The sequence below is a fragment of the Pseudopodoces humilis genome, chromosome 1, assembly GCF_049639895.1.
Source record: "Pseudopodoces humilis isolate 2021_Gansu_Grassland_sample_001 chromosome 1, ASM4963989v1, whole genome shotgun sequence".
Taxonomy (NCBI): domain Eukaryota; kingdom Metazoa; phylum Chordata; class Aves; order Passeriformes; family Paridae; genus Pseudopodoces; species Pseudopodoces humilis.
In genome coordinates this window covers 128155320-128177598 of record NC_142200.1, presented here as the reverse complement: position 1 = coordinate 128177598, position 22279 = coordinate 128155320, and the positions used below count along the sequence as shown (strand labels likewise).

The window sequence follows — 22279 nt, the reverse complement described above, 5'->3', positions numbered from 1 at the left end:
TTTGGTTTCAATGATGTGTAGCATGGTCTTAAACCTTATTGCTAATTTAGAGTGTTCAGTATTCAATGAACAGTATATTTGTCCTTTCCTCAACTATGTTAAACATAGGGTGAGAGTTGAGCATGAATTGATGTCTTTGGTGCGGGCTTTCTCATTCTTTATGGTTTTGTGTAATGGTGAAGTTGGGGAAAAGGAGGCACAGTCACTGCTGCTTTGCTCTCTGTTAATTTGCTGTTGCCAGAATCACTGAGTTCGGGACTACCTAATGCTGAGAGATGCTGTGCACTGGATCAATCATAATGAGTTAACAAATAGTTGTAGCTCTTAAGGAGGAAAAGGATTATAATAATGCAGTGCTGAAAGCATGTGCAGTATGCTCAGCATCATGAAGCCTGTAAGTTGTAACACATTTATTATAATTTGTCTGAGACATTGCAGAAGCTTTGGAATGGGTCACATTACAGATGCTTATACATGACTTTGTTTCTTCAGCACCTAGCTCTGCACTTTGATCATGCTAAAAAAAAGCTGCTTTGCACCCTTGAACAGCTGACCTGGCTCTTGGGCAGTTTCCAAACACACTCTGAGTCCGCCTGAGGTTGGTGTCTCCACCAGACTAAGGGTACTCAGAGATGTTGACCGTGCTACATTTTTGCATGGCTGTGAGATACAAGACATGTGCTGGAAATGCGTTTTAAGCCAGAACCATTCCAGACATCTGCACATCTGCTGTGCAACATGGAAAGCACACAGTGTCTCAGCTGCAGGTGAAGTCCAAGGGTCCAGCAGCAATGGGCTCTTTGTGTGTCATCAGGATGATTCCTGCAGTCCCAGCCACCTCCCATGTCATGCACTGCCCATAAATGAGGAAACAAATTTAGCCCAGCACCTCTTTTGGGTGCCTCTGAAATACTGGAGAGTTTATCAGCAAGCTCTTTGGAGATGTTGTTTAAGAGTAACAAGTAGGTGGTGGAAAATATTTCTTGCTCTGGACAGAAATGTCCAGGAGACCAGACAAAACAAAGGATTCATCAGCAGTGTTAGAGTGGCTGCACAGTGGGATGTCTAACTGTGACAAAAGGTGCCTGTGGTGATAAAACCTCTTCCCTTCTCTTCCATACAGGCCTGTGCTGCCCACTGGGGTCTCATGGCCACAGGAGCCTGCAGTGATTGATGGACACGTGCGAAAATTAGGCAAATAGTTTGTGACTACTGAGTGTCCTTCTAAAATAGTGCCTCTTATGAGATGGAAAGTTATGTGACTCAAAAACATGACAAAGAGCCTTAATATATTAAAATAATTTTCTAATTGTGTGTTTTGTTTCTGGAGATGCTTACACTACTTGCCAATGAATTGCATGGGATTTTATTTTTTATTTCAGATGTTTCAGTTACTCATTTATAAACAGTACACACAGCACTGTAATAAACACCTGGTGTCTGATGGATGGTTACAAGTGTTTTAAGGATTCTTTGCAATTAGATGGATCTAATGGAAAGTCCATCATACAAGACCGATTAAAAAAATTAGTAATATGTAGTTTTGACAAAAGCTTTTTCCTGCATGAAAAGGCTACTTTTCCCTCCCCCATTACCCCACTTTGTTCACATGTAGATGTGTGAGAGAGATAGGGGAAGCATGATGACTCTGGAAAGACTGTGTCCTTGGGAGGTGGAAGGGACTCCAGCCTCCCTGGTTGTTTGTGTGTTTGTTTGTTTGGTGTTCTTTTGTCTGTTTGTTTTGGTTTTGGGTTTTTTTACATTTGAAAGGAAGGCGTGTTATTGGCTATTATTGGTGTATTATTGAGCCGTTAAAATTTAGGTATTTGGCAATACTTCTCAGAGCATTTTTAAATATCTCCTGTAATAATTTCTGAATGAAGAAGGTGGAGGTTTTTTCACTCAATAAAAATTGGTTTGCTTCTTTTATTTTGAAATATAAATATTTTAAACTCAGTTTCAGGGACATCCCATAACAACACAATACATCTGTTGATTTAATATAATTTGCCTTTCAGAATTTCTTGGAGAATGCAATGAAATTTAATTCCTTTACAAATTTACTATATGGCCACATATTCAATATGTTATTGCCCTGAAAAACACATTTATTGCTATGTAACTCTACAGTGATATTTTGAGAAGAATTTGAAATAATTTTTTTGTATAGCTGCCTATGAAAAGGGAAATTACTGAGATGAGTAGTGAACCCTTCCTGGGTTCCTGAATGGTCTGTAAACCACAGGTAATATTCATAACTGGGAGAAGTCTGGCTAGAGACTTAAATGTTTAAATAGCAAGTGATGAAAATGCTTGTAGACTTTACTGTACTTTACTGCAGACTTTAATTTGCTATGGCTAAATCTATTTTCTATTTCTGTTGCAAAAAATTATAGCTAAACTGTATAGTAAAAGGGTACTTATACTGCTGGGTGCATGGATTCTTAGGATCAGTAATTATAATTCAGGTAGGATTGGGAATCAAGGAAGTTGACAGGAATATTCTGGAGAGGAGGTTTTGTTATTTTTCTGAACTCATCTCAGTCTTCTGCAGACACCTTTAGCCATGTCATTGTTCCCTTTTGACCTTGGTCATTCTCTAGGTATGTTATGGACCTCAGTGTGTCACACTGGTAATTGTGTATTAGGCAGTTTGATGTGATTTTAATTGCAAACTGTATTGTAGTTTTATCTGGTCTGCAGCAGGGTACTGTTGTTCCCCCTTGGAACCACCTGCTTTTCATTGATTTGTGAGCTGATTTGTTACTGATTTCAGAAAAAAAAATCTGTAGGAAGAAAAAGATAATTCTGATCAATAATCATTTCTTGGAGGAGACAACATTGGGTGATGAAATGCTAATAGAAATAATATAATACTCTGATTAGAAGATTCTTTTCCAGAAAATAATCTTGAATGAAGAATTTTATTTGTGGTGTATTTGCACTATACTGAAAATCCTTTTGTTTTTTGCCGGTAGCACATACAAGTCACACCCTCCAATGTCAGCATAAATAAAAATAGCAGAGTAGCATATTCCACACTGGAGATTGCAGTTCAGATTAGAATTCTGTCCTGTCAGCTTTTCTACAAACAGAGAGGAATAATCTGTTTTGTGATACAGTCTGGCTGACAAATATTCAGGACAAGGATGCACGCAGAATCATAGGCAAAAATGAGAACTCAGCCAGGTATTTTCAGCTCTAGAATACAGTTTAATACATTTGTTCACACTCCTTAAACCAAGTAAAAGTTGTTAATGAAATTTTTTCTCCATTAAATTTATCAAGATAGAGAAAGCATGGAAATGTACCAGTTTTACTGAAATATTGACTTTGTTGGAGAAAATGAAGGGGAAGGCATTGTTCTGACATTGCAAAAACTCTTTCATTATTACAATACGATTTAATGTTATAAAAATACTCATATTTTTTCATTTTTATTTGGCATTTGTTCCCAGTTTGAGATCAAGCCCATTGCCTTTCCTGGAAAACTGCTAATTTGGGTTTTGTCTCAAAGAGCTCACCACAATCCATTGCTCAGATCTAGAAATACTCTTTTATTGCTTTGCTTTTGCTAACAGAAAGCAGCTTCAAAACCAGTCAGGTTTCTCAACAATCACAAATACAGAAGATGGTCTCCTTTGGTTTCTGCTGTACTTGGGAACTGAAACCTCTGGAGATGCTGCAGCAGCACAATGGGCTGTCCTATCTGCAGAGTGAGTGGTTGGGAGCTGCCGGAGACAAGGAGCTGTGGAACTGGTGGTCCCAGCCCTGCCCACACTGTGGCAGCATGCCAGCTGAAGAGAATTTGTAAATATGGAAATTACCTAGTGACAGAGGGCTGTACTTCTAGCTGCAGCATTACTTGATAGATGTCTCTTTAATAATCTGTTGTCTGTGGCTGTGCTGGGACCATGCTGACCTGCAATGTGGCAGGCATTCTAGGATGGCATGTTACGTTTTTCTCAGTATCTGACCCATCATCTCAAGGACTTAAGGAGTCAGCCACTGGAAATTCATTTAGTCCTTTCAGTCTGTGCTGATTGGAAATTCCTGTGGAAACCTCCGGCAGTGCACTTCTGTTGCAAGTTTGGTGCCACTGAACTAAAACCCCTGTGCTGGCCAGGCTAGCTCCAGGGCATGTCCACAGTTTATTTCAATACTCACTGCACACATGCTGAAATCCTTTTTTTTTTAAAGTTATTGAAAATTAATGTTTTTCAAGTTTCAACCCCCATGCCCAAAATTTCACTTCTCAATTTATAATTCCGTTTGTAGATTGCAATTTTTGAAAAGTGTGATCTAGTAAAATTTATGTCTTTGGGTGTGACATATTAAGTGTCTAAAGCTTTTCATATCAGACAAATGTGAATTTCCAACAAGCTATTTATTATCTTGGACTGGAATAAAAGATCTTGCCGGGAAGAAAATTAAACATAGATTTCAGCTGATAAATATTTAGCCTTTGTATTAAATCTTAGCATAGAAATTTTAATAAGTAGCAAATGTAATAAATCTGTAATCCTTAAATCAGTTAGTATTGCTTCTCAGATTAATTATGTATTTATTTGGAACTCAGAAGAAATAGGATGATGTTTTTAGTATTGGCTGTATATCCTGATACCTTAAAGAAATGAAAATAATTGGATGCCTTAAAGAAATGAAAGCAGTAAGTCTGCTTTTTGCTCATAGAGTGCTACAAAACTGACTCTTTTCATCCAGTTTTTAAAAATTCCTTACAAATGTACCTCTTCTCTCTGTTGTGCTTAAACTGGGGAATGTTCTTTGGGATATCTCTGTTGGTTACTCGTTGATAAGTCAATTTCCATTTTCTTTCCCTGCTGACCTATGGATGGTTGAATGGCTGTACATTACTGTATATCCCTTATAATATCTATTTGTGCATTCACACTTAAGATCCTACTGGAAGAAAATCTGCTGTGATGCAGAGTAACATAAACTTTTTGTAAGAGTTTGTGGCAGTTCATGTGAGAGGATGAGCTGAACAGAAGCACCAGCAGCACATGAGGGTGACATACCAGCTTCCTCCTTATACAGGTGTGTAACTAACCATCATCTGTTCAACATAAACAAATACATTTCAGATAGCTGAGCAGCTGTTCAGACATTTTCTTGGGAGGAAGAGCACATTTTACATGGGGCTTGCAGATGATGATGATGATGGATTTCGGTGCCCCTGAGGGCTGACTTACACTTATGTCAGGAGGACTGCAGTGGACACACACAGTGTTGAAGGATTTGATGCAGTGGTGGCCTGATCATCAGAAGGGTGGCCACCTTTGTACTGGAGAGGACCAGCATTCACTGCTGGGTACATCTGACTCAGAGAATTTCCTTGAGTATCTGCAAGCAAAGCTCAGAGCAGGCGACTGTGCAAGAGCTGGCAGCAATGTGCGTGTTCGATGTAGGTAAGGAGGCTGGCAGTTGTTGCTGGTTGACTGATATCAAGCAGCAGGCAGGTTGCAAAGGTTATATTCTTGAAATGCATTCTATGATTTGTTTATGAGCTTGCCCAAAGAGAAGCCCAATGAGAAGTAAGATGGCTTTTCCACTGAAGCTCAGAAAAGGTGATATTCAGCCTTTATACTTCTTGACTTCATTTTTCTATGTGTTTGCTGTTTATTTCATTTACTTTATGCTGTGGCATTTAGTTTGACCAAAATTTTCAAATGTACAATAATTGAGATCTGTGCTCTTTAACCTTAAAGAAAAAGCTATAAAGAAAAACTATTTCGATTAAACTTCAATTTCTTTGGAACAGATGTTGGATCAGAGCTGAGTGGAGGGCAAATAAGCTCCATTTAACACCAGGCAAAACTGAGGAGTCTATGACTGGGGATTGCTGAAAGTTTTTCATTGACTTGGAGCTGATGCAATAGCAGGTGCCTGGGACTGTGTGCACTTTGGATCTTCTTTTTCTTCTTTTCTTTTTTGGCTACTGCAACTTTTACATTGTTAATGTTTCTTACGTTGCCATGTGGACATTTTATTCTATTGTACTGTCAGCTTAGATTTTCCTTCTCCATAACATTGTTTGTACAGAATTTTGGGGGTTTGTATGATACTGTTTTTAGAGCTCTCATAACCTTCTGAGTTCCAGATTTTATGCAGATGTGATTACTAACTCTGTGTCACTGGGTGAGTCTGCATAACCACTTACAAAATGAAGAAAACTTACAAATTTTTGAGGGATGTTTTAGAAATCAGAGGGTAGCAAGTGTGGCTGTTGGCAGCTTGGTGATTTAGAATATAATGCTCTGAATTTTTAAAGTGTCCTATACAGCTTTGAACCCTTTTTAAATGTCTCCATGCTGTCCTTAGCTGAGGCCAGGTCTGTGTGGTGCATTTATCTGCTTAGTGGCAGTATTTATCTGCTCAGTGGTATTTTGTGGTGGTGTTATAGGAGAGTTTTTATCCTGTGTGAGATGTTTCTCTATTTTACAGGGTAGATCTGTCTTAATCTAGAACAGTCCCAGACAGACACAATCACCTTTTTTGTCTCAGTAAATTTGGTTTCTGTGGTGGCAACTGTCATGAATTGTGTAGCAAGAAGGAGCAGAATACAGAATACAGTAGAGAATAATACAGAATACCGAATATAGAATACAGAATACAGACGGAGTTTTGCAGGAACACACATTTTGTGTTGTTAATTGCTCTTGGGATTGTAATTGTGCTGCTAACCATGAGTGCTTGAAAAGTATATGAGAAGCCAATCCACATTTTCCTTTTTCCAAGGGCTACTGGATCATGAGTGATGCCAAAAGTTTGGTTAGCAGAATAAGTCCTTACCTGTCTTGAAATTTTTGGATGAAGTAGTATCTATGAGAGAGCAAGTACTGAAGGGGACTGTGATCTTTCTAGGATCAACCAAACAAAATCATGTATGAGAGATGGAAATAAGAATGGCTTGGTGGTTTTATCTCCGATTAAGAGCTGAGTCCAATGACATGCAGGCAAATGTGCATGGATCAGCCCCAGAATCGCTGGCTGGAGTGCTGGCAGTGGTGTGAGCACCAGGCTGCCACTAGAAACTGAGGAAGAAAGGAAATTTCTTTGGTGCTTGTAGCCAGCACTGCCTGCTAATGCTGTGTGTGACACCACTGGCAGCCTGGCTTGCTACGGAGGCCAGTTCTCCAAAGAGATGGGACACGACTGTGCTTAGCCACAGCCTGAATTACCTGGATAAACAGGGATATAACAGCACAGACTGAATCTCCACCTTGATCAGGTATTTGGGGCTCAGAAAGACATTCCCTATCACTGTCTATCAAATCACTCACATTTCTCCAGACAACTTTAGCTTCTTGGCTCCTGGAACAGAACTGATGAAGGCTTAGGTGTGGTCTGATTAGTGGTTTGCTTCTGCCCTTCCTGCCTGCATCTGTGGCTGTCTCTTGTGTTATCTATCCCCAGATTATAAAATCTTGTGATTTTATCATCTCTTTGCCTGGCAGGGCTTCCATCTCCACCTCCAGTTCCCAGAGCTTCATTCTGCTCCTTTATTCTCTTTAGTCAGAAATTCTTTCGTTGTTATCCCTTTAAAAGTTGGCCTTTTGCAGTATTTTGTTTTTAAATTGTACTGCTTAGCAATTTATCTTAAATGAGAGCAAGAAGAGTCTGTTATGTGGTAATATACAATGGGTTGGGGTACGGACAAAAATGTCTCTAAGATGTGTACTTGGTTAAGTAGCCCTTCTTTGGGTCAGTTTTGTGCATAACATTCCTCCTGGGAAGTTACTTAGGATAGGTCAAGAACATAAGATTTTGATCTGGGAAATTTAAGTGAAAAATGGGAATATAACTTCCTGGTAGACAAAACTGAAGATAAAATCAGTAATAACAGTAGTTTGGCAGTAAAAGTATTAACTGATTTAAAATTTAAAAAAAAAAAAAAAAAAAAAAATCTATGTAAAAGGATTTGTGAGGTGACAGAACTGAGGTTATCTATTATAATTCTGCTATAGATCTGTACCAAATTAGCAAAATCTCTTTCATGCCAGATATCTTTAAATAGTCTTGCCTTTACATGCACACACTTTCCTTAAATCTCCTCAGAGCATTTATTTATTGATAGGGGCTGTGTAGAGGCAAGAAAATTAGATTATCTGTTGTGTTTTTGTTGGGTTTTTTTCCATATTTTTCCATATTGCTGTTGTTTCATTGTACTGCTTAAGCTCCCATTAGGGACTTTAATTTTGTGTATATTTTTAAGAAACATTTTTTTCAAGCAAAAGTTTGGAAAAGTAGCCATTTTTAATTCTGACAGTCTGGACTATTCAGTATGACCTAAGGAGAAAAGTTTTTTGGAAACCAAACTTTATGCTTAGCCTTTCCTATTGTGTTTCCCTTTCAGCAGAGAAAGGATGCACAAAGATAGTTTCTGTGGGTTTAGGAAACAGATGATAGTATGCAAAGCCCCATGTTTGTATGCACTGTGGTGTTTTGACCTTTATTTAATGGTGTTTTTTGAAAACTTCAGAGCAGGTCAGTGAAGGGGTGTACTCAATATTTGAGGTCAGCAAGTGAAAACAGAAGAGGGTCATCTGCCCCTTATTGTGTGTGTGAGGGGTGAGGGATTTTATCTATTTATTTGAAATTTTCTTAGCTGGTCTTCAAAGGAGTTAAAAAAATAAAAAAATAGGCAACATTATCTAATCAAAGCTGCTCAGCCAACTAATGACGTCAAGTAGTAACCTTAACCTTCACTTTCTCACCATATTTCCTTTGGACTATAAGCTATTTAATACAGCTTAAAATTACCTCATCCATCATAGCAATGTAGCCTTTTTCTTTGCTTCACTATGTAGTGGGTTTATCAGCACTGGGCATGGGAATGAGGTGAAGAATAATTTCTTCTTTAATTGAATTTGCAGATTGGAATGTGAGGGGGGAGAATTGGGTTGTGCTGGCAGCAGGCCAGCACCCCAGGTTGTCAGCTCCCTGTGTACCAAGAGTGCTTTAATCACTGCACAGAGCAGGTGCCAGGGTATGGAATGAGCGTGTTCAGTACTGTAGTTGTGTCTAACATGAAATTTGAGCTACAGCAGTAATTTAGAATGGAAACACAACTGCATGTGGTCACACTCTGTGCTGACTTGACTTCTGTGTCTGAGAAGGATGATTGCATTGTGTGATGAGAGCAGGTGTCAGGTGTTATCATGGGGAAATAAAAGCACTTATTACCTTGTGGTGTGATTTGTTCATATGACTGTGCTGTTGGAAAGAATAATTTTGCCTCCTGGTATCATTTTCAACAGCATGTCTCTTCTTCCTGCTGTTTCCAGTAAAAGTAGTGAGGCTACTTAGGATACTCAGAGGTGATGTGCACATAGATAATTAAAGCAGGTGTCGTTCTCAATTCAGTTCTCAATATTTTAGAGAATAATGTGGTATTGCTTTTTTGAAAGGGAAGATAATTGTCAAATACTTAAAAATTAACAGTTAAACTGCAGTTGGCAAATCCTTGAAGTAGCAACATCTTGTTGTTTTTCTTGTTGCTTATGTCAGTCTAGAACATGAGAATCACAGATTTGTTTTTTCCTCAGAATATGGTGGAATGGGTTTGGACTTCTCCTACAGTATTGCAGTAGCAGAAGAGCTGGGAAATATCCGTTGTGGAGGTATTCCCATGGCTATTGGAGTGCAAGCTAGCATGGCTACCCCTGCTCTTACAAGGTAATTTTCAGAAAGTTTGGTTTAACCTAAAACCCGACTGTCATGAGTAGAAAAAACAATACTGTGTAGATTGCTATTCAGTAATGCCTGAGGAAAGAAACTACTCTCTACTTTCTCAGACAGTTTGTTAAGGGGAGAAAATTATTTTTCTTTTTTTTTTTTATATGCTAGATCTATATTAATTATATGTTAAAACATAAACCTTGTTGAGTAGTAGATGATACGTTTACAAACACAGAATCTTGGTGTCACAACCAATTAAAAAAAAAAATTAATTCCAGAATCCAATTTGTTCATGTTTGTCTTCTTTCTTATATTCCAGGTCCATAATACTAAGTAATTAAGTAATACTAAGGATGCATTTAATTGTAATGATTAGGATCAATCTAATTCTGCTTTATAATTTACTTGCTCTTTTTCCAGCTTTGCAAGGGGTCAGCCCTAAAGTTGTCACACATATATCATGCCTCCTAAATACACCCATTCTAGACAATGAATCATTTTTCTTTTCCTCATCAGCTATGTCAATGTTCCCATTTTAATCACTTACTATCATTCAGACTCCTGAATCATCTTAACCTGATTTGTTGGGGTTTTATCCTCCCTCAGTAAAAGTGAGTTACCGACTTCTTCATGCAGTATTTTCACAGACATTCAATCATAACAGCAGTTCTTAAAACTAGAGTGGGGCAACTGGCTGATAGACCAGTTTGCCTCTGGACCTAAAATTCTGGAATATAAGGGTGGGAATAAAATTCTAATGAATATGTTGAAATCGGGAATTCCTCTGCACTAAACAGATATACAAGAAAGGAAGTTATACTCAGAAGAACATTTTAGGGATTTTTTGGTAATTTTCAGGGGCTTGTTGATTTTTTTTCCCATTCTGAATGAAAATGCCTGCAAATCTGCTGTAGAGTCTGGAATATAAGCTCTATTCCCTTGACATCTTCTTATCCTGCTGCATTCGTGACTTTGGAAGTCTCATCTACAGCAAATTTTTCTTAAAGTTTTTTTCTCCTGTATGTAATGCACCAATAGCTTGCTAAGTGCATGGAGTTCAGTATGTCTGTTGCAACAGTGGCTTAGCTATAGTCCAACTGAGAATAAGAATAGTATTTTAAAAGACTTCAGACAGTACTGTCTTGCCCCCATGACAGCCTTTTATTCAGGGGGTTAAAGAAACTCTGTGGGTAAAAGAAAATGGGATTTTGTTCCTTTGCAGTTTTTTAGCCTTCTGTTACTCTGTTCTGCTCTATCAAAACAGGGAATTTATGTATATTTATGCTAGTGAAATCCTACAGTGGAAGTTCTTGGAAAATAAGAGTGAAATTGTTGTTAACTTGATGAAATCTGTTAATTGAATTTGTATCTGCATTATTCAATTTTTCCTCCACTGCTGAGCCAATTCCACTGGCTCTTTATACAGTATAATGCCCCCCCCACACATGTCAAAGTGAAACTTGGTAATGAAAAGAGAAAGCTGGTTGCTACAGGAGATTTTGCCTGCATGCATCTTTTCCTCATGCTGTATAGTGGGAGGGCCAACTGCTTGTCCTGGATTGTGGATTCAAGGGGCACCCATGTCCTGGATGGTTTCTTTACAACCATCTGTGTGCTATGGGGATTCTAAACATGGTTGTAGAGATAAGTCATGTTTTGCATCTTGACTGTGCATTATTGCACAAATCAATATATTGATGGTCACAACCAATAATGTGGGAGTCAACCATCAACCCCTAAAAAAGCCTCTGTAGCTCTTTGTTGGCTTTCATAACTTTAAGCTTTGTTCAGCATTTATCCAGCACGTACTGAGTGTACCTACAAACTAACTCCTTGAATGTGATTCCTATCATTCCCAGAATCCTTCACTTAGGGTGAAGCAGTAGGACTTTCTAAATTTAAGAACTAAATGCAAAATGATTTGTCAGCAGTGATCTTACTTTGGATGGTACAGTCAACTTTCTGTCAGGTCTTTCAAATGCATTCAGATATAATACTTCCACTTACAAATAGAGTGGAGAAAGCAGCTCCTAGCTGAGGCAGTGAATGATATGCATTTCCCAGGGTTTATAGACAAACCTGTAGGGTATCACATCTGTACTGATACCAGATCAATTTGGAGCTGCTTATCTCAGCAGTAGGCAGTGAACTTTACCTTTTTATATTTTTTTCCTGTTGTTTATAGGCAAATAGTAAGGATAATGATGGTTATTTACTAGGAAGAGAATGCTTTTCTATTTCATCACTGATTCTTTCTCCACCCTTATTAACCCCTGGGAATTATCAAAAAAGTTAGTTTTCCTATCTGATTTATTGTTTGCTATAAAGAGAGAAGCTGCAGCTGACAATTAGAACATATAAACAAAACTGTGTGGATCACAGAAGTGTTACATATGTATTTTACCATGGTTTTACTTTCTTTTTACCCTCTAATTACAAGATTGTATAGCACTGGAATTTTTGCTTTTTTTTCATGGCATTCCACTAATGTTAGTTACAAAGTATGGAGCAAGAAAGGATGAACCACTTTCATGCAAGTCAGTGTGTCAGAAGCTCACACGTGGGACTTCTGTGTTACACAGGATCAAGTAGATTCATTGTACACTTGTGTGTGTGTGTGGATAGGCAAATGCATAGAAATGTATTTCATAGTGATGCTAAGGCTGCACAGTTAATCTCATGGGAAACTATCCTCTGGGGTATGGCCCCAGCCAGAAAGCCGATATGGTCCAGTCTGTCTTGAGCCAGAGCATGAACATTTGAAAACAGTTTTCTAATTCTGGAGCTGTTAAACTGGGAATGTGTTGCATTTGTGCAAACCTGAGATTTTTCCGGGATGCCTTTAAGAGGTAGAATTTTACAGAAGTGACATATTTCTAACACAAAAGCTAGCAGCTGAACAAGAAGCTAGCTGTCTCCTGCAAGGCAGAGACCCACCATCTTCTGAAGATAGTGTTGCCCAACACTTTTTTTTGTTGCAAAATAACATCATTTATAGCCACATTTTTGGAAAGAACTGAACTATTTTCTGGAAATCAAAACAAAGAAAGACATCAAAACAAAAATATTATTCTAAGCAAAGCTCTTGCTGTGAAAAATCCTCTGTTGAAATGCTAAAGGTTACCAAAGTTTCAAGTATCAGAAGGCATTGCCAATAATCACCACTATCTGCTCTCATAATCTGATTTTTCATGTTGTTGTTTGGGATTTTTTGAGGTTTTTTTGACAAATGAATGTGAAGCTATCCACATTTGATCTTGCCTTGTAGAAAATTAAAAAACAAAGTATGCTGCCTAACAGACATAGGAACTTCCAGTATGCTAGAGGAAGGAGTAGGCACTCCAAACTTGCTTCTTGTATTTATTTGGGATTGCTGCTGTGATTTTCAGCAGGGACAGGACTAGGAATTGAGCTCCTTGTGTGCACCACGGGGAAGTGTCTGCCAGATCCCAACCTGTTCTCTGGCTGTCCTATGTCCTTTGTGCCAGGGTGGGTTGGAGGGGATGACTCAGTCTTAGCTTGAATGGCACCACTCCTTTGGAAGTACTGGGACAATATTTTAGAAGCAAGCCTAAGGAGGCAAGTGGTGATGATGACCTTAGAAACCTCTCAACAAAGAGGAGGCTGAGGAGGAATTGAATTTATTGAATTTATGGATTCCTGGACACATGAGATATTTCATGACCCAAGGAATTTTTCAGTCACACGAGAAAGGTTCAAGAACCAGACCATGAACTCCCCATTCACACTGCAAGAGGAAATCAGTGAATGTTAATTAGAAAAAAATCAAGCCAGTCAGGTGAATGTAAATTAGAAAAAAATCAAGCATGAAATGAGATGTAGCATATTTTGAATGGATACAATCTTCTAAACAATGGGAAAATAGCATGTGACTTTGAACTGAATTTAAATACAGCCAAGTGAAATTTTTGTGTAGAAATACCATCAACAGTTTGCTGTTTCCCTTTTTATTTTTGTGGAGATAAAAGAACAGCTGAGAAGAAGCATTAATGGATTTTACTGTGATTTAAATGCAGATGTGAAACGTAAATAATTTAAATACAGGTGTTTGCAGGTGGCCATCACATGTCAAAAGTTTTCAGTCACCACTAAAACCTGGCAAAGAGATGGTGCAAAAGTCAGAAGGTAAACAGAGAGCAGGTCCTCCATCCTGGCTGGCTGCAGTGGTAGAGGAACATTGAGGGGAATCCTCAGGGGTTATCTTTATTTAGATCTGGAACTTTTAAAGCAAGAGTCATAAAGATAGATTCTGGGCATCTAGACCACATGTTTCTGTGGGAGTAAGATGCCTGAATACTTTTTAAAACTTCTTTGAAATAATTGTGACTGCACTTCTGGTGAAGACTCTGAATAACATCTTTGGAGGGTATCTATTCTATCTTTTGTCTCTGGGACAGTTTTTACTTAGTCATAGGAAAATTGATCACTGTGTGTTTAGAACAAAATTTGCAACTAATTTCTGAATAAAATTTATCTTAATAATATTTTAATATCCTATCTTTTTCATTATATTGTTGCAGGTTTGGTTCTCATGAGTTGAAAAAACAGTTCCTTGTACCAACTATAGCAGGTGATTTTGTGGCTTGCTTGGGTATCAGTGAAGCTGGAGCTGGGTCAGATGTTGCAAGTAAGTAAACCTAGAAAACTGCCAGTTTTAGACAGCCTGATCTTTTAATGGAAAGAATCTGTTTTTCCTGAATCTTCACTTTGCCTTGTAAGAAACAAAAGGAAGTGAAGTCTGGTGTGGTGAGGGCAAAAACTAACATTCCAGGAACAAAACACACACTTCTCATGCATCCAAAAGCAATTAAACCTATCTGTCAGGTGAATCAATGGAGTAACCTTGTATAGGCTGAGCACAACAGGTTAATGCAGTTTTTATTCTTCTAGTGTTCTGCTCTGTCCAGGCTCACCACTGTCAGGAGCACTCCAGCACCTCATCAGCTACACTGCCACTGTCAGTAATGCAACTCTAGGTGTACATGAGAGGGAGCATAACCTGTTCAGCTGTACTAGAACTTGGACTGCCCTGACAAAGACCTCTCCACTGAATGGAGCAAGCTACAGAGCCACTCTGTTCTGACAGTGACAGCATCACTTTCACAATGATTTCCTCTTGCTCATCCTTACCTCACCTCAGCCCCTTCTGTCATTCCTGTGAAGCAAAAATGTCTCTCAACTCATGATTGCTTTATTTAGATCTAATGAAGAACTTGCAATGTCAAGTATATCATCTTTATGATTTAGTTACTCTGCATGCAACTGTTTTTCTTGGTTTAGTGGAAGAGTATGTTTAGAAACCAGGACAAATGAAACTATTATTCTGAAGTGCCTGAGGCAGTAGAAAATTTGAAAAATTAAATCCAAACAGATACAAAAAGAAAAGATGTCTCCTCTGATGATGAATCATGGACTTCACAGAAAAGGGAATGATAAGTGGCCACTTCTAGAGGTTTAGTTGTTGGACAGAGCATGGCTGAACACATGTTCTTGTAAATTACTGAGATATCTTCCTGCAGACAAACTTGCCAAGCATGACAGACATTTTTTATCTGAGGAATCCTGTATGCATCTCCATGACTAAACTTCTGTTGTTTTTCAAGGCAAATAGATAGTGCTCGAGCAAGGGTGAAGCAGGTAGATTTCAAGAATGTTAATGTGGATAATGAAATAATGGGATTAAATCTTCCTGCATAATCTAATGCTGTTTTCCTTTCTGGGTTAATTGAATTTGTTCATAAGAAAAATTCCATAATTTTAGTAGACTTGTTTATTAAACAGTACTTATAATAATACTTAATAGTTATAAATAATGGATATATAAATAATAAATTTCAATATTATTTAAATTAACATTACCACTTGTTGTAATTTAAGTATTATTAAGATGTGAATAATAAATCTTTTAATATACTTAATAGCTTACTTTTTACAGTAATTATAAATTTGATTTTTGCTAATGTAAGAAATACAACATCATTTATTTTAATAAATACCTCTCTTGTTTAATTAGATGATTATCAGAAAATTCTAAATAGGAATTTATTTTTTTTTTTATGCGGTGTCCCAGATAATAAGTAGCATAAATATTCCTTCAGCAGCATTTTATTTATCATCTAGTTAAAGTGGTATGATACACTTAAATTAATGCAGTTAAAAACTAATTGGGAATCAAAGAGGATTATCTGATGAATCTATGCTGCAGCTTGGAGACACACTGCAGGATGAAATGAAAATATTTTTTCCCCTGTCCTGGAAGATTTGATCCCTGATATAAATACCAAATCCAGCTTACAGTGCTTCTTAAGGTCAATTAAGCAGACTATTTAGGTATGAGCAACAATAGCTTTTGTTCTGACTTGCACCATTTGCACCATCTCCAGATGGCCCAGCTGTAAAGTGGACTGAGCTCTGTGAAACTGCACTTGGTGCTTCCTTTTGTTGCTCATGCTGTTGGGATGTTTGTCTCCCTAAGTAAAGGGACATAGCAACTGTTCACATGTGAAGGCTGGGGATGTGTTTCTGCATTTTAAACTAAAGAATGACAAAGAATAAGGTATCTCTAACATTTTTCCCTGCATTTCTGAAATTACTGAAGGTGATATGAACACAGAAGACAAAAACAGTATTTACATGAGAACTGAAATGTGCCTCAAACTAATTTATTCAGAATTCAACAGAGCAAAAAGGACTGTGTATATTAGTCTAATACAAAATTAATGTAGATTTGAAGGAACACCAGTCTGCGTTCAAGTGTAGTTCTATATTGTCCATAGTAGTGACCATGTGCACCAAAACTAGCACAGAGTTGGCTTGAGGAGAAAAACAGAGCAGTACAGTTGGTACAGAACAGACAGGTTGGTCTTTAATTTCAGGATTCTGGTACTACAAAGCATAAACATTTGTGTCAGTTTGAATGATATTGTCTCATTTGATCTCACTCTGATTCCACAATTTATAGAATGTAGTCTGGGGGGATATATAAGAACACATCATGGAAAACATGTCTACTTTCTTCAAGCAATGTCCAGGTATCTGCAGCTAGTAACACTGGTCACATCTACCTCTTCAACATAAATATCTTGCTTCATTTTGTCTCAGTGGAATCCAGCCTTTCTGCTTTTCTGGATTGAAGTTGTCTTTTCTGAGCATAAACCCCCAGAATTACACGTGGTGTCTATAATGCCACAAATATGTTTCCAACCCTAATAGAAGTATTACTCTCCAATAACAACTCTGTTACACAACAGCTTGCAGACTTGTGAATCCTATAATTGTGGATCATTTTCATTACCAGTTTGCTATTGAAACATTGCAGGATTTAGCAATCACTTTTACTACTTTGTGTCTGAGAACTTGTACTTGCCATGTTGAATTTGAAAACTCAAGATCATTCCTCTCTGCTGGGCCATACTTCAGTTGTCTGTTTTGGTGATGTCTCCCAATTTTGTGTCACAAACAAATTTAATTAATGCATTCCTGTCCTCTTAAAGATCATTAATGCAAATATTCAGTAGTTTTTTTCCCAGAGGCTGATATCCAAGGAGGGGCTTAACTAGTACTCTCCCTGAACACCAGAACTTCCTCTTTTAATGTAACCTGATGCAATTTCTGCTTTGCCAAGTTCTTTGTGCACATTTCCACTTCTGTTCTAATACTTACCTTTTCAAATTTTAACTCACAGTAGCCTAGTAGTGTCAATTTAACTTCCTTGGGTCCAACAGGATTTTTCTCTAGAAAATCCAATTTCATAATAAATGAGGCTGGGTTTAAATCAACCCAAATTTACCAAATCATGGGTAAATTTAATTATCTTTTCTTTCCAAATGTATTTTGAAGCTGTTCAGATTGCCAAAAATAGCAACTTCTGTTTTCACTGATTTCAGTTTTTGTACAGACTTTCTTATAGGTGTTTTGCTTTGTCAACCATACTGTGAATCTGTCTGTAATCTCCTGTGAAATACTTATTTTTTTTAAGTATCCTCTATATGCCTCATTTTTTTGCAGTCACCCCAGGACACCATCTTTTCATTTATGTGGCTGAAACAGTTTTGTTTTCCACCACAATCTCCTTGGATTTTGTTGGTTTTCATCTGCAAGATTTAACTTAGTTCAACCTGTTCAACCAGTACTTATCTTCTGACCTCCAAATTGTAACTTACTTTCATGATGGTTCATTTCCTGCACGTAATTTCCTGTTTTTTTAAGTGATTCTTCATTCATTTAGACTTGAAGCTATTTCTTTAAAGTTTTGGGTTTGGGGTTTCTTTCCTGTGCTTATGGTGTAACTTTCAGATATGTGTTCTTCATATTTGACTTTAAGGATGTGTGTTGCCTATCTTTGACTGTTGTACTGACCTTAAAAGTTGAAGCCAACCTTAGCTTTAGTCAGATCTGTTTAGATGCATGGCTGGACTTGAGTGCAGTGGAGAAGAAAATTAAGGCTCCAGTACCTGTGATTTGAACAGTGATATGACAAGCCGTGGTTGCTTATATGGCACAGCTGTATCATTCACCTCTGCCTCAGAGCATGCTGTGTAAGAGGTTGTGAGGGTCAGTGGTGTGGGCCTGCAAATATGAGTTATGGAGTACCCAATGAAGTAGCCTTATCCCAGAGTTATCCTCTATCAGGCAAAATAAATAGTCAAATATTCCAAATTATCTTCATAGCCATATTCCTGAGTCTACTTGGCCATAGTAAATTGTTAAGTAGGTTTTCAAAGCCTGCTGTATTTTAGACATAAAACTTATGTATTGATTTGATCATCTTTCTTCTAATTAAAGAGAACCAGTTCTTCACAAGACCATTTAAAATAGCTGTTTCTCAAGTGTTTGAAGCAAGCTGTGAACAATTGAATCTGGAGTACTTGAACATTCTCATTAGTAAGGCATTTGTTCTTTAATCTGTATTTGGGTGGTTAGACCGCTGTGACGCCATGCCTGCAAGAACTATTTACATTTGTGGTAACATCACAGTGCTCATTGTTCCTTTGCAGACCTTCTCTGGGACTTCTATCTAATCTCTTCAGTAGCTATTCCACAGCAAAGGGACGTATGATGTAAATCACTGTGTATGCTCCAGTCCTTGTCACACCATTTCACTACAGTCATATTTCTTATTCCAGCTCTTGTGTGTCCTTAATTTATTATTTAGTCTCCATGTATATGAGTGTCCAATGTCTGTGTCCATGTCTTATGAGTGCCAGTACTTTAGATTACTTAAGCTTCTTGGCATTCATTATTATACAGATTTCATATCAAGTCCCTTGGACAGATTTGCCACAGTCCTTTCATTGGGTGAATTCCTCTGTGTCTGCTGGTTTTATCCACATCATTACTATCTCTTTCCCTTGCTGTTCATCATTATCAGCTGGTACATTCCTTTAGCCATAGCTATATCCCATACTTCCTTATTTCATACGTTACACAATTTTCTCCCATCGTTTTTCTCCTGTGCCTTCATTAACAAGACTGATTTTCAGCCAGGCTGACCTCAGTCCCAGTTTATCTCCTAAATGAAGATCATTTAGGAAGACATTTGGGTTTGCTTTTGGTTTATGTTTAGATCCCTAGGGAGGAATGTGCATGTGCTGGCTGAGGTGATTGTGTATGAAAGTGTAACCAGATGACTTAAACATGCCTGCCCACTTCACGTGGTGTCTGACTCCTACCCTCCAAGTCTATGGTCCCCCTTCAGTGGATGGTCTGTTATGGGTTTCATACATATTTACAGGTGCTATTAAGAGTGTGCTAGTGTTCTCTTATACCACCACCTACTTACATCTGGATATCTGTTGGAGAGTCTTCATCATCTGGGGTTGTTGTTGAAGAAGTTCAATTGCAGGGAAAAGAAGCCAGACCTTTAGAAACTCTGCTGGAGTGTAAATAATAACTAATGATTCTCTCTGGCTGTCTGTTGCAGCTAGGGCTGCTTGCAGCATGGTGTGAACCGCTGCAGATAAAAATAAGATTTTTTTTTTTGCCAGGGTGTCTAAATAGCAGGTGTTTAGAACTCCTTCATGTCCAGACACTCATTGCATTCAGACTTGGCCTTTAATAGTTTTGAACATATTGCAGCATCTTGACCAAGAGCATGCAGGAAGCGCGTGTTAGTTTATGTTTATACATTCACAGATACCAAGGCTTGTGTTTGTTTGAGTCAGGACTCCAGAATTAATGGCCTACCCAGGACTAGGGTCTCTAAACTCTCTATCAGAGAAACTCTAATAGACCACCTCACAGTGAAATGCTTCTGTCACAAGTTTTTGGCCAACACGTTTAATTAGGAAGTTTTCTGCTCTCATCCATTGGGATGAAGACTCCATCTAAAGGAAGGAGGGAGAAGTAGTCCTGTTTCCCTGGCTTGACTTCCAAGAGTTGTCCAGACTGGCTTGTCTTATGGCCTGGAAGGATTATAGGACCAGGGGGGTATGAGGGAGAACCAAATAGTTTTGTCTGAGAGCAATGGAGTGACCCTGCCAGTCATACCTGGACCAATATACCCCTCCTTCAAAAGAATAACTCTTCATTTCCTGTGTTTTGAAATAGATATCAAGACAACGGCTGTGAGGAAGGGCAATGAATATGTCATAAATGGTGGTAAGATGTGGATTACATCTGGAAGCCAGGCAGACTGGATGTGCCTCCTGGCAAACACCAGCGAAGGACCTCCCCATCGAAATAAATCTCTCATATGTCTGCCAATGAATCTACCTGGTAATAACACAGATCTCTTTGTCTTCTAATTTGATTTTAATTTGATTTTTTTTATGCCTAATACAAGAAGGAAAGGTATTTAACCAAAAATATATTTAGAAAAGTTGTTCAGGTACATTTTCATGGCAATGATTCATAACCATATGAAAGTAAAAGCGTAAAGAGTTTAGAGATTTCAGACTTGGGAAATACCTCTCAAAACAAGCCTGGTGGGCTTGCTGAAGAGAATTGCAGGCATATTCAGAGTGTTTCATGGCCATGCTGTACAAAGGGATCCTTTCACCAGGGAACTACTACCAGTTAAATTATAAAAATAGTCTGAGTTAAATGTGGGCTGGATTGGAAGATTCTAATATCATGGAAGTACGGATTTGGTTTTGAATAAGACCAGCAATTCAGGTGAAGACATGGAAGAGATACATCCTGAACTACGGGCACCAGTTTCAGTGGTACAGTCCACAGAGTGTTCCTGAGTAGTCTGCAGACCTTGCAGAATGCACAAGTGCTATATGCATAAACAACATCATCCAGAGAGGGTGAAGTTAATATCGTGGTTTGCTGGTGGCAATCCTTTGCAGTTTTTGACACCTGTTCAAAAGTTTTTAAACCTTTTCAATTTTAACACATTTTAATATTTAAAAAATATGCAACATTGATTTATGCACTATATAATTGTATATTTAATATTTCATTTTAAAAATTCATGCTTATTTTATGCAAAGAAAATTTAAAACAATATTTATTAAATCTATAATAGTATATATTAATGCATTTATATGTAAAATATTTATACTTGGGGCTCTTTTGTTCATTCAATTCAGAGTATTTTACACACAAAATATGTGCCATTATTGGCATTTCACATGTAGGAACACCACCATAGCAGTGAAGTGAATGTCTGCATGTTCATTTAATGGATTAGACTGAGAACAAACCCAGGTCTCCAATGTTGCACAGGTGGACAATGAGAGCTTCTAAAGGGAATGTCTCCTAGGTGAATTTCAGCATGGAGTAAGTCGAGCAAGTGAGTTTTGTTGGGAATCAAGCAGGTTCTGAATGAATTGTGAGCTTCTACTACCTCTGCTCCTGCAAGACAAGCTTTGAATGGGAGCTCACGGAAGACAGACCTGAGCTGCTTCACTAGTTGTGAACTTTGAGAAGTGATGAATGAACATGTAACTCAGGACCAGAATTTTTCTGAATTTCTAGTTAAATCCACTTATCAGCCATCTGCTTATAAATGAATGAAGTCCTTCTTGTGATTTTTCATGAAAAGGTCAGAATGCAAATACAGTATTACTTCTCTGAGATCAATCTTCCTAAAATAGCAAAGCAGCTGACTCACAGTTGGTGGCAGATAAAATATATAGAAATTGACTTAGAGGTTTTTAGCCACTTTGCTTGCTCCAAAAAGACACAAGTTGTCATAGCTCTAGGAAAGTGGAGATTTTAGATCTCACAGCCTACACACAGACCTTCTTTACCTGCATTAAAGATATTTAGAGTGGGAAAATTGCCTGAGACATCTTAAGCGGATCTGCAGAAGTGTAGAAGTCTTCCTAGGAGCAAAATTTATGCCCCTCAAAATGCATGTTTTAATTCTTCTGTGGTGATATGTATATTTACCTCAAAAGTGGTCACAGTACCAAGATTGGTGACCTTTTGAAATGAAGTATTAAGACTGTTGATTATGCTCAGTGGGTGAGTCATATCAGAAGTGAGATTTTTCAGGAAGCTCCATCTGGTTTGGTACATCCTAAGGATGTCTGTCTGCTAGAGATTGTGCTCCATGGAGGGTGGCAGGACAAGGCTGTACGGGAAGTGTCTGGAGGACATCACC

The 22279-nt window shown here is 38.0% G+C and overlaps 1 protein-coding gene across 3 annotated transcripts in view; it reads left to right on the top strand.

The window, feature by feature from the left end:
- Nucleotides 1–22279, top strand: part of LOC102107530 (putative acyl-CoA dehydrogenase 6) — a 77741-nt gene that overhangs the window by 37768 nt on the left and 17694 nt on the right. For all 3 annotated transcript variants that reach the window (XM_014248371.2, XM_088053462.1, XM_088053466.1), the window contains exons 3-5: nt 9570–9699; nt 14244–14350; nt 20272–20439. In XM_014248371.2, coding sequence (XP_014103846.2) covers nt 9570–9699; nt 14244–14350; nt 20272–20439 — 405 coding nt within the window. The remainder of the gene's footprint in view (nt 1–9569; nt 9700–14243; nt 14351–20271; nt 20440–22279) is intronic.